This window comes from Pogoniulus pusillus, chromosome 28 (genome assembly GCF_015220805.1).
Source record: "Pogoniulus pusillus isolate bPogPus1 chromosome 28, bPogPus1.pri, whole genome shotgun sequence".
Lineage (NCBI taxonomy): Eukaryota > Metazoa > Chordata > Aves > Piciformes > Lybiidae > Pogoniulus > Pogoniulus pusillus.
In genome coordinates this window covers 7,438,977-7,454,979 of record NC_087291.1, presented here as the reverse complement: position 1 = coordinate 7,454,979, position 16,003 = coordinate 7,438,977, and the positions used below count along the sequence as shown (strand labels likewise).

Here is a 16,003-nt window from a genome sequence, read left to right as displayed (position 1 = left end):
ACAGTGACTCCATGTTTCCACATCATCCAGCAACCACTTGAGTGGCTGCCTTTGCAATTTCAACAGATCTTATTGTGGGGAGTTTGATGTCTAATTTCTGTAGACACTGCAGTTTTATCAAAGCAGTACTGCTCCCAGTAGTCCTACATGTACATATAACCCAGAATATCCTAGAACATCAAAGAGTTTTCAAAGAAAACTGAAAAGTTCAACCAGTGCTGTTTAATGACACTTTGTGTGAGGTCTTAAAATAAAATGTGTTGAAGCAGAACATCTTAAGTTGTCAGATTATTCACAGACTGGAGCTAACTAAAGCACCCAATTTTGTTACCCAAACATGCACATATAAAAAGTTTTGTCATACAACCTAAACAGGAATGTGAATGCATAGTTAAAATCATAGAATGGTTTAGGTTGGAAGGGACCTCAAGGATCATGCAGTTCCAACCCCCTGCCATAGGCAGGGACATCTCCTACTAGAACAGGTCACTCAAGGCCTCATACAACCTGGCCTTGAACACCTCCAAGGAGGGAGCAGCCACAACCTCCATGGGCAACCTGTGCCAGTGTCTCACCACCCTCACTGGAAAGAAACCTTTCCTAACATCTACTTTGAATCTCCCCTCTGCCAGTTTAAACCCATTACCTCTTGAACTGTCATTACAAGACCTTGTCAATAGTCCCTCCCCACCTCTCCTGTAGGTCTCTTCAGATACCAGAAGGCCTATCCAAGGTCTCCTCAAAGCCTTCTCTTCTCCAGGCTGAAGAGGCCCAACTCTTGTAGCCTGTTCTCATAGCAGAGCTGCTGCAGCCCTCTGAGCATCTTGGTGGCCCTCCTCTGGACTGGCTCCAACAGTTCCATGTCCTTCTTGTGCTGGGGGCTCCAGAACTGCACACAGTACTCCAGGTGGGGTCTGAGGAGAGCAGAGTAAAGAGGCAGAATCCCCTCCCTTGCCCTGCTGCCCACACTGCTCTTGATGTAGCCCAGCACACAGTTGCTGTCTGGGCTGCATGTGCACACTGCAGGCTCACGCTGAGCTTTTCATCAACCCAGATCCTCAGGTCCTTTTTCTCAGGGCTGCCCTCCAGCCACTGACCATTAAGCTCAGAGGCACTTAGTGCCATGGTCTAGCTGACTGGATAGGGCTGGGTGACAGCTTGGACTGGGTGATCTTGGAGGTCTCTTGCAACCTGGTTGATTCTATAGTTCAGAGCCTGCAAGAAAGGCTGGATGCAAGCAATTCCAGCGAGCTCAACTTGAGTATAGTCATAAAGCAGAGTGTGTACCTGTATGTTTGCAAGACCAAAGAGATGATGAATGGTTAAGTGACTACATATGCAAATACATTACCACGTGCATCCCACAAATGCTCTTGAAGAGCTTGGTTTTGTAAGGCAATCTGTAGAAAACCAAGCAAATTAAAAAGCAAGACCACTTAGTCCAAGTTTTTTATTAGCTGTGCGTACACAAGAGCGCAGCAAAACAAGAAGCAAGAAGTCAACCAGCATGTGTTTAGCAGTATAGATTTTTATTTCTTTTCAAAATAATGAGGTTTCTTCATATTTAAAATACTTAAAAACAAATGTACAGCTTGTTAGAACTTCTAGTGTGTGCTGCTCTTGAGTTCTGAAAATGTGTGACAGAATAGAATAGAAAATTGGGTTAGCAAAATACAGTAACGGAGCTTTACAGGAGGGAACACACATCTATGTCATCTGAACTAAGCCTAGCAGGTAAACATGCTGTAACAGCTCTCCACTTTGGGACATGTGCCTATAAACTTAATCTGCAACCTGAATCCCAGGGAAATTCACTGCTGATCAACTCAAGGCTAGTAGGTCCAAGAAAAAAAGATAAAGATAAAATCCACCTCAAGCTGCATTTCTTCACTGAACAAATCTTCCCTTTTTCCCCTAAAGTATTAATTTTAAACTGTAAGAGATCACTGTATAGCATAAAATCACTATGCAACATTCTTTTACTGCTCAAATTTCACCTATGTTTGTAGCTGTAAGTCATTTTATATGCCAACATCTAAGTGTTTCATAAAAAAATATGTATTTATTGCATCTAGTGAAAAAAAAAAACCAACAACAACAAAACAAAACCAAAAAACCAACTTCAGTGGTTTGTAAAAAATAAAAACCAAGGAAAAGAAAAGAAGAAATTACTGTTTGGCAGTTGCCTAACACCCTCTTCCTCTGGCTTGCTTTTTCAAGGTTGAAGGATAAAAACATAGAGCTTGGTGTGTTCTAGACAACCAAAGATGATTAGTCTGTACGGGATCAGGGTGCACAGTATTTGATTTAACCCAAATACTTCTCAAGCTATAAGGATGAAGGGGAAAAAAAAAAAGTGTGGTTTGTTATTGTGTCCATTTTCAGAAGACAACTCACAAGGCCTCCTCTTCACGTAAAAACTGGAACACAGCTGAGAAGTCTTTCAGGGCATAGCCTTTTGCACACATCATCCTGTAGATCTGATGTGCCTGGGATCCCAAAGGAACCGGCGTCTTTGTGTTGGTGGCAGAAATCTGGGCCAAGCCAAGATCCTGTGGGAAAGGAGAAGAGGAGGAAAAGGACAGGGGGGAAGAATGAAAGAAAAAGAGAAAAAGTCAAGGGAGAAACCAGGACATAAATAGCCATGTACATATTATAGGTTATTTGGCTTTCATTTTGAAGAGAATTCTACTGCCAACAAATACAATACTCCAGCCTTAAAACTGCAGACCTGGAAGAAGGGAGGCGTGTTTAGCCTTTAAAACAGTACTTAAATGCTATTCAAAATAACAACCCTAACCTTTGCAAGGCAAGCAGCCTCCTTCAGGACAGGACACAATGCTAGAGGTTGAATCTCCAGAGATCATCAAGTCCAATCCCCATGCCAAAGCAGGATCCTCTAGGGTAGTTCACACAGGAATGCATCCAGGTGGGTTTTGAGAGTCTACAGAGAAGGAGACTCCACAACCTCTCTGGGCAGCCTGTTCCAGTGCTCTGTCACCCTCACTGTAAAGAGGTTTCTCCTCATGTTGAGGTGAAGCCTTCTGTGTTCCAGCTTGTAGCCATTGTTCCTTGTCTTACCAGCTGACCAGAGAAAAGAGACTGGCCCCAGCCACTTGATACCCATATGTCAGATATTTATAGACATTAATCAGATCTGCTCTCAGTCTTCTCCTGTCAAGACTAAACAGCCTCAGGGCTCTCAGTCTCTCTTCATAGAGGAGATGCTCAAGTCTCTTCATCATCCTTGTGGCTCTCTGCAAGACTCTCTCCAGCTGGCCCCTACCTCTCTGAATTGGAGAGCCCAAAACTGGACACAGTATTCCAGGTGTGATCTTACCAGGGCAGAGCAGAGGGAGAGAAGAACCTCCCTAGACCTGCTGAGACACTTTGGTTGATGCACCCCAAGACACCATTGACTCTCTTGGCCACAAGGACACATTGCTGGCCCATGCAGAACTTGCTGTCCACCAGGTCTCTGAGGTCTTTCTCCAGCAGGGCAACTCCCAACCTGTACTGGTGCCTGCTGTTATTCCTCCCCATATGAAGAACCCTGCACTTGTCCTTATGAACTTCATGAGGTTTGCCTTCACCCAGCTGTCCAGCCTGTCCAGATCTCATTGGATGGCTGCACAGCCTAACAGGATGTTGGCCACCCCCTCCCAGTTTTGTAGCATTAGCAAATTTGAAGGTGCACTCATTCAAGCCAAGAGCAGCCAGTTTGTCCAGGAGGATGTTGTGGGAAACACTGTCAAAGGCTTTACTGAAGGCCAGGTAGACATCATCCACAGCCTTTCCCTCATCCACTAAGCAGGTGACTTGGTCACAGAAGATTAGATTGGTCAAGCAGAACCACCATTTCACAGGATCACAGGACTACAGGGTGTAAGGGGTTGGAAGAGACTCAAGGATATCAACGAGTCCAACCCCCCTGCCAGAGCAGGACAATCCTATCTAACACAGATCACACAGGAACACATCCAGACAGGCCTTGAAAGGCTCCAGAGAAGGAGACTCCACAACCTCTCTGGGGAGCCTGTAAGGAATTTAAGGATGCCAATCCAGCTGAGCCTGACCCCCTCAGCTGTCCTGCACATGCTGTGTGAGCACTCAACATAAACCATTCCATAATCTTCCCCATAATCATCAGGGTAAAGCTGACAGGCCTCTAAGTCCCTTTATAAGGTCTTGGTAAGAAAAATCTATTTTGCAGTCCACATTTCAAGGAAGTTGCAAAAGGACCTCTGAAGTGTTACTAGGAAGTGCCTGGACTTTGTGTTCATGCAGGACTATGATGGTTTATTCACTTTGCAGTGGGTTGTTTTTTCTATTTATAAACAAAAATATCTTTGATATAGAAGAACTGAAAGACTGCAGGTACTGCTGAGGGCACCTTTGGCTTCTCAAGGATGACTTACAAGACAGGTCTTTACTTTCTGTGTGTCTGGATTTGAATTAGCACAAGGAAATTCAAGATCTTACTCTACTCTCTAAATGTCACTTTGATCTGTAAATCGGCTCTATAAAGGTCATTCTGATACAAATCAGAATTATAGTTACTCTTCCTATTACCCTCGAATGACTTCAAGATCCAGGAAAATGGGGAAATCAGATGTATCAGATGTCACAGGATACAAAATATTCTGCATCTGCATCAGTGCAGATCATTCCTCCTTGTCTAGCAATTTTGTTGGAAGACTGATGACCTGACAAATCTAGGAACAGGTACTTAAACTTCACTTACAGTAAGATATTTAATGACATATTCCTAGCCTTTTCTAAACTCTCTTCATGAAATGTGTTGCTATATTATCCATTTTATTAAACAAAGCTTAAATCATATCCTGGAATAATAGCAGAATGGCAAAGTCACCTAACTCAAAGCTATTAAAGGTGCTTGGTTTTGGTGGCAGTGATTGTGACCTACTTCTCTTCGAAGGGACATTCACATTAAAAATCTCTAAGTTCTGAGTAGCCTGATAGCACAAATACAATTTCATAAAGCAGTACTGGTTACATTAATAATGAAATGAGGAATTTTTTTCCACTATGAATCACAGAATCAATCAGGTTGGAAGAGACCTCCAAGATCATCCAGTCCAACCTAGCACCCAGCCCTAGACAATCAAGTAGACCATGGCACTAAGTGCCTCATCCAGGCTTTTCTTCAACACCTCCAGGGATGGTGACTCCACCACCTCCCTGGGCAGCCCATTCCAATGCCAATCACTCTCTCTGTCAAGAACCTCCTCCTAACATCCAGCCTAGACCTCCCTTGGAACAACTTGAGACTGTGTCCCCTTGTTCTGTTGCTGGTTGCCTGGTAGAAGAGACCATGAGGGTGACAGAACACTGAAACAGGCTGCCCAGGGGAGTTGTGGAGCCTCCCTCTTTGGAGATACTCAAAACCCTCCTGGATGCGTTCCTGTGTGATCTGGTATAGAAGATCCTGCTCTGGCAGGGGAGTTGGACTGGATGAGCTTTTGAGGTCCCTTCTAGCCTTTGACCTTCTTTGATCCTGCATGAAACTCTGGCTCTAAGGCAATTGAAACACCTGACATCACAGCAATTAAATGGACAAGGACTCCTGACTCCAAAGTCAAGGTTAAGTTTTTTTTCTGTTTGTAAATTTAATTCCATAAGTTAGAGCTTTGGAGTTAAAAACCAAACAGACTTTTAAGTAAATCTTAGCTTTCGCTTCAAATTGCAAAGTATTTTGCACTTTCTCTCTTGATGCTGGAGTTTCCTTGGGTGAAATAGTTACAAAACAGTTCTGAAAGAAATCTGCCCTTTGTTGACCTTTTTGGAAAAGCAAAAATCAGAGCATGGTTGATGGCTTCTCTCGCATTCTCTGGAACTGGCAACACCTCCCAGATGTGTCAACTGTACCAACTATTCTAGTCCATTTTTCTCAGTGTGGAATAGGGAAGCAGACTCTCCTTCAGAATCCATTTCCAGTGCCCACACTGTAAATACCTGCATCCTTAGCTATATTCTGCAGTTGATGTAAATTAAACTGCCACTCAGAATAAAGCTCAAAGGCTGTCTCGATGTGAGTCCAGAATAGTATGAAATAAATCTACTTCTTCTCAGGATTCAAAGGTGACATTCAATTAGCAGCTGTGCTGTGAATGAAAGATGGAACTTCTGGTCTGCAATGCCTCAGATACAAAGGTGGGAGAAAAATGCATTTAAAAATGCAAAATCTTTTGAGCAGACTTGACACTAAGTTGGCCAAATTCAGATTTCAAGACTGGAGGCCTTTTCAGAGGTGTCTGACCAACTTTTCAGTCCCAAACACTTAAAATAAGGAACCTTTGGCTTTGTTTGAGAGATACTATGTTGACAATATATTTTAAAGACATTCTTTGACTTCTACTGTATCTATGAACAGTAACTTGAGTCTAGTAACTGTGTTTAGTGACCATGTTACTGGATCACTACTTAGTATTTTAATTGCATGGCATATTTTGCTTAACCTCAGGGTTGCATCCACTTTCTTCTTTTAATACAGTTTTTACTTTTTTGTGATGTGCAAAAGCATGCTCTGTGTTTCACAGAATTGTCAGGGTTGGAAGGGACCTCAAGGGTCATCTAGTTCCAAACCCTTTGCTATGGCCAGGGACACTTTCCACTAGATCAGGTTGCCCAGAGCCAGATCCAGCCTGGCCTGAAAAAAACATCCAGAGTTTCCAGAAAACAAGTCCTTGAGTGGAGCAATTCACAAACTGCATGCATGATATGCCACCTACCAGGATGAAATAGATAGCACCAAAAGTCTTTCCACAAACTAAGGAGCAGTGTCTTAAAAAAGGTCTCCACTGCACCAAGTGGTGCACCCTGAACATGGATCCACTCTCTTGGCGCCTTACTCATTCAAGTAATCTTCCATCTACATAGACTAACACAGCATTGTTCAAGAGGCATAAGAGGAATTTAGTGTTTTCCTTCCAGCCTAAAGAAGGTACTCTTCAGGACTGACAGGAGAGGCATAGTCAGAAAAGGTGAAGAGTAATTGCAAACCTCTCTGAGAAACTCTTCTCCTAGTTATCACTGATGCATTATAATGAAAAGCTGGCAGATTAAACAGGCACATGCCAAGCTGCTAACCCTCCAGTGAAAGAATGACCTTTGCAGGCAGCTTCCAGAGGAGATGCAGGCTTCTCTTAGAAGCAGCCCAAAAGAAAAAAACAACCTTTAGAAAGACATTTAAAAGGGAGGAAATGTGTGTCCCCATCACATCTGTATGGCGAGGTTATTCAGGACAAGAATTATGAATTAAGAGCACAGAGACTGCAGTGTGAAGCAGGGCACAAGAGTAAGAAGAGATTCTAAAAACAGCACACAAGACAGAAACAAGAGCTCTGACACAGAGCCAAGACCAGGTTGCTTATCTCTAATCAAAAGCCCTAGCAAACTCCAAACAAGAACCTACCTCATTTTATAAATCAATAATTTAAACAACACTTTATTGTCCTCTATGTGCAATGACATGAACACGACAGAAAAACTGCAGCTTTCCAATATCCTAACACAACCTTCAGAGAAACTAAAGCTTCTGCCTGTTGGACCATAAATGGAAAATGGAGCAGTCCAGCCATTGCAGGGTTTTGCACACTGCAGCATTACAAAGTCTTTTGGTGCTCCTGCATGCAAAACACTCTACACCCTTGCTGGACACAATCTGGCCAATCCCACTGAATGCACAAATGCACCAACTGACATTAATCAACTGCAAAATGACAGGAACAGTATCAGTAGGCAAAGACTACACACAGGAACTCTAGCATCATGCAGACTGGTGTGGTAATATTGGAGTCTGATCACCAGCTCTGAGAATGTCGTTTTGGTTTTAAATGCTTAATTTCCACCGTAGGTGGAAGAGCTGAAAATAGCCAGAACACCTTACCTGTTGTATAGGGTTAACCCTGCGGGGGGAGTGACCTCGAACCTGACCCTAGGAGGTCTTGACCCCTCCCCCAGGGGTGGGTCTGAACACCACCAGGTGATTGATGGTTAGCCCACTCCCCCTTCCTGTCTAAAGGTCTATAAAAGCAGGGGGACTTCCTGTTCTCTCCCTCTCTCTGCACTCCCTGCTTACCAGCATCACCATCCTGTTCCTGATTCTCTTTTGCTTTACCAAGTGGTCATCACACACGAGGTGGACAAAGCCATCACCATCAAAAATCTGGTTGCATTTACACATTTTGCATTTGTTTTTTTCCTTCCCTATACCTTTGTACCTTCCCCATCTCAGATACCTTTTTAATTCACTGTTAAATTTTCCTTTTAACTTCCAAACCAGAGCGAGATTATTTATTTGGGCGTGCTTACCTTTTCCTCTCTCTACATCTAATTTCTTTCTTTTGGGAAAGAAGGGGGAAGAGGGAAAGGCACTCTAAAAAATTGTTATTGGTTCTATCAAATATATTTGAGTCTCTGGGAATTTAAATTAGAACCTAGACACCAGTAGGGAGCACTCGCAAATCAGTGTGCCTAAAATCTGTCCTGTATGAACTCAAAAGTCTCCCACAGGACAGTACCCAGCTTGAAATTATCTTCTGCACTTACATACTTAGATGAGAGATCTCTTCCAGGACTGGTTTTGTAATTTACCTTAGGCAATCAATGTGTTAAATGCATAAGTAGTTTAAGAGCACATCAGCAGTTCAAGAGTCAGAGCTCTGTAGCTCCTTCCTCCAGCAGTGTCTCCCTCATCAATGGGATGCAGGGCCCTGACCTGCTTGCCTACTTTGGCATCTAAAAGCTTTGTTTTCCTGACCACAGATTGACTCAGGACACTCTTCTTCCTAAAACAGCCAAAAGCATGGCAGTAGGTGCATGCTTCTGGAACAGGATAGCTTTAAGCTACAATTTCCTCGTGCTGACAAGGATTTAAACCTCTTATCTTCCACTTCATGAACAAGTAATTTAGATTATTAGGTTATTATTCATAAGAAGCACTACTTTTACCACCACCAAAGATAATTCAGGACACCTCACTGCATGGTGCAGAGATCTGCAGAAAAATCAGGCTGCAGGGGTGTGTGGGTTGAAATCTGTCTGCATTCTGCATTCTGAATGGCCTCAGGCAGAAAGATAAGCATGTAAGCAGTTGGCTTAGCAAGGATGCTAGAGGGCATGTCCAGTAGTGCACTTTAAGGTATCTGGAAGAGATTGGGCCCAAAATCTCAGATGCTTATGCCACTTGCACATAATTAGGTCATCTGGATTTCCCCAAATTGCTCTCTTGAGCTTACACCCTTAAATTCTAGAGCAATCATGCAAGAGGCTGGAGGCTAAGGAAAAGGCCCCTGCACAACTCATTAATTCAGAGCTATAGCAGGAGGTTGAGTTCCCCTCTGTTCAAGCACCCTTATTTCCCTGCAATCATAAATTTTCACTGAGAGGAACAGTTGCTAGAAGCCCAGGGAGAAGAAACTGCACATCCTTTACATGCAAATGTTAAGTACCTTAGCCATAAGTGTTGTTCCAAAGCCACCTTGATAATTGTTAGCAGATGGCACTCCTTCCATCACTCCAGGAACGGGGTTGTACGTGTCGCTTGACCAACAGCGACCTGAGCTCATATTTAGGATTTTGGCCAGCAGCTTTGGGTCAAGGCCTAATCTGTCAAAGGTCAAAGAAGAGAAGTGTTAATGTCAAAACGCACAAGACATGGGTGACTTGTTTTATATCTTAGGGCCCTACCATCATTTCTCTCCCTTTATTATAAGTCATGAAAAATGACACAGTATTGATATTGGGGGTAGGGATGTTGTATCTTAAGATACAGAGCATCAATCCCCCATTTAAGCAGCAGGTTTTCAAAGCTTTTGTTTTTTTTCTTTTGCACTGAGCACTCCCCTTCACCTTGCAATTTCAAAGTGCAAGCAAAATAAAGTTCCTCTGAGAACAGCAGTTCCCTTCTATTTAAATGACTAAGATACATTCTTTGTTCTGCTACTTACTGGGTCAGATACTTGGTTCTTCAAATCAAAGTTATATTCTCTGAAGTTGAACGAAGCAGAAACATTCATAAGTGCATCAGGAATGGTGTGGTCAGCAGGAGCAGGGAGGTCATTCTGCCCCTGTACTCTGCACTGCTTAGACCACACCTTGAGTACTGTGTTCAGTTCTGGGCCCCCCAGTTTAGGAGGGACGTTGAGATGCTTGAGCGTGTCCAGAGAAGGGCGACGAGGCTGGGGAGAGGCCTTGAGCACAGCCCTATGAGGAGAGGCTGAGGGAGCTGGGATTGGTTAGCCTGGAGAAGAGGAGGCTCAGGGGTGACCTTATTGCTGTCTTCAACTACCTGAGGGGTGGTTGTGGCCAGGAGGAGGTTGCTCTCTTCTCTCAGGTGGCCAGTGCCAGAACAAGAGGACACAGCCTCAAGCTATGCCAGGGGAAATTTAGGCTGGAGGTGAGGAGAAAGTTCTTCACTGAGAGAGTCATTGGGCACTGGAATGGGCTGCCCGGGGAGGTGGTGGAGTCGCCGTCCCTGGGGCACTTCAAGGCAAGGTTGGATGTGGCACTTGGTGCCATGGTCTAGCCTCGAGCTCTGTGGTAAAGGGTTGGACTTGATGATCTGTGAGGTCTCTTCCAACCCTGATGATACTGTGATACTGTGATAAGCAATGTGGAAGTACTTGTGTGATGTGTTTATATATGAGTGCTGGTGCATTTCTGATGCAAGCAAGATAATGGAAATGATCCTGCTCTGATAACACGAACAGAAATGCCACACTTCTCAAAAGTATCTGTAAATCTGTAGATTCTTTTCTTTGCTGTTATTAAATTTTCATTATACATTTCTGCTTATGAGGCAAGTCTGCCTCTCACTGTGAGATATGTTGTCTATTTGCAAACATACATTATAGTTCTGGGTCAGCTGTTGATAAGGTTACTGATCCTGATAAAACAATGCGTGTCCAAGTAGAATTGTCATTTGTTCTGTTATGGAGCTGATGGCACAGACTGCTGCTCAATGTACACCCTGAAGTTCTTCAATATGATAGCAAATGAACCCTCTATTTAATTCACAATTATGTTCATATTAAGTTGCAGGTGTAATTTTAGACCAGTTGCACTTACAGCAATGATGAGAAGCAGCAGTTTATCTGTCCCTGTACAAATTCATGACAAAAAAAAGGCAAAGGAATTATCTCCAGCAACGACCCAAGAGGAGAAAAGGACATTTTAGAAGAGATATATTACAACCTTCTATAAAAGTTTTTTCACAGAACTCAATACTCTTTATATTAGCACTTACATCACAGACTTTTTGCAGCTGTCCATAGCTGTGGTGACCCTAACATCACTTCCAGGCACTCAAGGTGTAGATGACAAAATGGAAAAGTTGTTAAAACTTATGTTTATTTATTCCAGTAGGTATTTCAGATTTTAAAACCTATATTTAAGATAGCAGTCCAGTTCTCATTCCCATTACAACATGCATCTCCTGTAATTCTGCCCTCCCAATGCAAAGCAAGATCACTTTCTGTATCACAAAGGTAGGGTTTTTTCCAATCACTGCTGTGAACTTTTATCAAGGAATTGCTACAACAGCCCCATGAATTCAGTGGAAAATCTCATGCTGGCCTGAATGGGATCAAGCTTTACTCCCCTCATGCTTTTTTGGACTCAAATGAATTTTTTCAATGGCCATTTACTTGAAAAAAAAAAATCCAACACCAATATGTTCTCACAGTATTTCAACTATACTTTGGCATAGTGCATCAGAGTCTTCATCAAAAGGCACTCTGAATAATTGTTTTAATTGCTGTCACCCTAAAAAACTTGCACTGGGAACAGACATTGCCTGAGCTTTTGAATAGAGGGGTTGCTGTTTTGGCTGAAAGAAATTTCTTGGCTTGTCTGTTTCCTTATCATTGTTACCTCCAGATCACTATTTTTAGCAGTGTGGTGCCTGCTTCTGCTATATCCAGTTGCATGCAGAGGTCCATAATTACAGCTGCGAGTATACTGCAAGACGGAGAGCTTATTATTTCCAAGTGCACATAACCCTCCCAAAGAATGCTCTTCTCTGTGTTTTAACTGCCTCTTTGTGAAAGCATATTTTAAAAGATACATTACACAGATATGTAAACTATTGTCTGCACTACAGCTGGCATATTTTTCGCTCTAGGCAAAGGAAAAGGAAGATAGTGCATGTTTAAAACCCAGATTCTTCAGAATTCATTCATTGCTCTTTAACACCATGCAGGTTCTCTTCAGGAAACCTGAACCTATTTTTTTTTTCCCCTCTCCTTTGCAGCAAGTGTATCATTAATAAGAGCAAGTTAGAAGTGCTTTGCATTTCATCTTTCTAAGGATTCACCCACTGGTGCATATATAACTGACAGTTAAAATTAGACATATATTAAAATCTGAAGAAGTCCTCTGTCTTCCACTGTGCCCAAAGCTTGTAATGGTCTGAAACCAGCTAGAATATACAGTAATTGTCATTCAGTGAGAGTCTATCCTAGAAAGTCATGCTTCAGTGGAGAAGACTGAGTTTCCATTTGAAATCAACAAATTAATCCAAGACAGGTATCTGAAAGGGCAAGTTTAATAGGAAGCAGCTACTGGGCTCTCAACCATGATAAAATGTTATTGCTGTTTCCCTGTAAATTGGCTGGGAACATATGATACTCTCTGCATAAGAGCTCCATTGCTGTTCAGGAGATATACTGCTCAAGCTATCAAAATGATGACAGTCTGCCAGTCCCCATAACAACTTGCCATTGGATGTGGCAAGAGCTTGTGCATGCACGTGTGAATTTACAATTACCAAAATGTTCTTCTCCCTCATAAGCAGAAAAGAAGCCCATGTATTAAATGTACTTATAATAGAGCAAAAACAATTGCTTCCTTCAAATCAATGCTTCTTCAGTAACATTCCTAATGAACTGAACAGCAGAAACTCAGCAATGGACCCACATACAGCAGGGGAAAAAAAAAACCCAAACAATTAAATGGTCTTGGCCACTGCTCAAAACTCAAGTTTTGCTGAGTCTGTCATAAAACCACCTACTGAAATTTTCCCATGCTCCACCAGAAGTTCAGAACAGAAAATGTGGGATCTCAAAAGATGTTAAAGTTTAACAGCTGAAGTCACTGAACTGTTGAGAGTTGTCCATGTCAGGGTGCTTCAGGCAAACCCCATATGAAGTTGCAAATAGCAATGGAGAACCTTAGGACCCTTCTACCGCGGCTGAAAAATGACTTCGCCAATGGTGTTTTAAACAAGGAAAGTGCTTTGAAAAGTCATTACTACCTTCACAAGACTTAGCTATGGCCCCATGCTGAAGGCAGCAGAGCCACTGTGCTCTTGGAGGGAATTATTTTTCAAGGCATTCTTCCTACAATTTGCAGTGTGAGTCAGCCCAGAGCTAATGATCCCTCAGCCTGCAGCATATGCTCCTCTCTATACTACTGACTCCTATTTCTCCTCAGGTCTTCCATCTACAGCACACAGAAATCAGATCTAGAGACTGAAACTACCTTTGGACTCAGCATCAGAGGGCCAAATTCTTCCACTGTTTTTTCATTTTATGTATCAAAAAAAACCCCTCCAAGCAGACATAAATTAATATACAGTAAAATTGTTTCGGAAAGAGCTGTATTGGCAGTTTCTGGGATAAATCTGGGTGCCGCTGCAGTTTCTCCTCACAGACATGAATTCCTCTGCTGTTGGAAGTCTAAAAGTGGTTTTGCAGTCAGGTTATTACCATAGAGCTCTAACAGCTCGCCTAGTCCCTTATTTTCCAACTATATTAAGCAATCTTGCTGCTCTGTCTTCCCTGAATCTGTGGCAGCCAGTTTCTGAAGAGACTGAAAACTGCCTGACAGGCAGCAACTTCCATCTGACCTAAATACAAACCAGGTATCAGCAATATTTCATTTTCAAGCTTTATTTTGCTAGCACTAGACATTCTTTTACTGAGCCCTGAGTTCCCATGAAACAAAGTTACTGACACTCAGATGATCAGCCAAAAGAAAAACCGTTTCTGGCTGTGGAGTGTATCATTGCATGTTTTTATTACCTACTGGTGAAGCTCACATGTAGTCTGCATGTTGGTTTGGCACATTAATTCACTACAATATTTTGCAATCTGCATATTATCCACTAAACTGCATAGCAAAATCTGCACAAGGTTTTTCACCCTGGCAAGTTGCACCGTCACACTAGGAATAAAACAAAAGCCAATATAATTCACTGCCAGAATGTCTGCCACACCTTCCTACTTTCAGTAGCAACATACAGAAAGCATCAGGAAATTAAGGGGGAAAACCAATGAAATAGTACAAAATAAGCATTTCAACGGTGAGCACTCAGGATAGATGTTGAAACAAAAAACAAGTTAGAGGATTTAAACCAAATCACTTCCCATGAAATGAGATTAGTAAATGAAGATTATCAGTAAAGGGTGGTTGGGAGCCCCTCCTAGGGACTCTGGTTTCTGGGAGGGCTGTTGTGATTCTGCATTACTTTTTTAACTTGTATATTTCTATCTGTAGCCCTATATAGTGTAAATATCTGCTGGTATATTGTGCTAAGGTGTAAGTATAAAGCTTCATTCAATTTCTAACAGCTGAGTCTAGTCTGGGTGATTTTCTTATGCGTGGGGAGGCAGCTAACACCCGAACCATCACATGCTTATTTTGGAGAGCAATCAACTGCCTTATCTATATTTATGTTCTTGTTCTTATACATCTCAGCAAGCTTATGAGTGCAGTAGACATCACCATTGTTTCCTTTTCACAGCCTATAATCTAATTCCTCTCACCAAAATATCCCTGCTAGGCTCAAACTAGCACAGAAGAGTATCAGTAAATAAAGGTGACGTTAGAGTAAAGCAGAAAAGCAATATAAGGAAATTAATATACATTCAGAAAATATATGGCAATATTGTCTGTTTTTCTGAGAGGATATTGTGGATTTTTTGCTCATTAATGTCAGCTTTCCCTCCTCCTTACTAAATTTTATGCTATTTACATTGAGGCTTAAAAAATTGTATTAAAAACCCCAAACAATAGCAGATATACTTTAAAGAAATTAAGAGAGCAGTAATTCTGCTTCAGAAAATGAAAATTGAGGCTGCATGGTTTATGAAAACACTAGAAACTAAGTGGTTTATTAATAGAATTAATATCACAATGTTCTGAAGACTTGAGCTTAGAGTGTATATTGGTTTCTGGAAGGTGCTGTAGTGTGACTTTCTAGTTTCATCTAGTTCAGTCAGAAATATTTTCTGTAATTAATTATCCAAAGTCTCTAAACCTTAAGATTTAAATGATGTAGGAGATGTATACAATGCATGACATGAAGGTATTTTATATTCTAGCTACAAGTTAAGAACATGTCTAAGCTCCACAATTCCTATGATGCTTTTTTTTTTTTAGATTTCTAGTGTTCTTTACCACTATTAGGTCAGAGTCAGACTTTCTTCACCAGATATATATCAATCTAATAAATGAAACTCAGCTTTCTTCTCTTTCCAGACTAGGCAGCCATAACATCCTTTGCAGACTTAGAAACAAAATAATCTAACAAATTTATTAATATAGCAAAACTTCTAAACTGGAGTTAAAACCATTTACTTGTATATTAGAAACCTGTACATATCAAAAGTGGAAAGCTCTTAGTCTAGTTATAAGAGGAACTCATCTTCTCCAGGATTTAAATCACAGCACATTAAAATCAATGCAAGGGCTCTAAATTACTTCATAAAGCTTTAAATTATTGCCTCTGTCTTATACCTCCCTCACGCAGTTTTGAGCTAAATGAGATTTTCCTCTTTGTCTAAGTCAGGTTACAATCAGCAGGTTTCTTTTACAGCAAGTGCAGTTCCTTTTTGATTACCATGATTGTAGGGTAGGAAGGTTTGCATACTGCCACTCTCAGACTGAATTTTCACTTACAGATGCTGAATATAGATCCAGCCAATATTCAAACTGAACCAAAAAAAAAAAAGCCAAAACAGAAAGTGAAAATTCTTAA

The 16,003-nt window shown here is 41.7% G+C and overlaps 1 protein-coding gene across 1 annotated transcript in view; it reads right to left on the bottom strand.

Moving 5' to 3' along the window:
* Positions 1 to 1,508: 1,508 nt before the first annotated feature.
* Positions 1,509 to 16,003, bottom strand: part of HIBADH (3-hydroxyisobutyrate dehydrogenase) — a 98,901-nt gene continuing 84,406 nt past the window's right edge. The window contains exons 7-8 of the mRNA XM_064167021.1: positions 9,474 to 9,630; positions 1,509 to 2,552 (exon numbers count right to left, since the gene is read on the bottom strand). Coding sequence (XP_064023091.1) covers positions 2,394 to 2,552; positions 9,474 to 9,630 — 316 coding nt within the window. The 3' untranslated portion in view covers positions 1,509 to 2,393. The remainder of the gene's footprint in view (positions 2,553 to 9,473; positions 9,631 to 16,003) is intronic.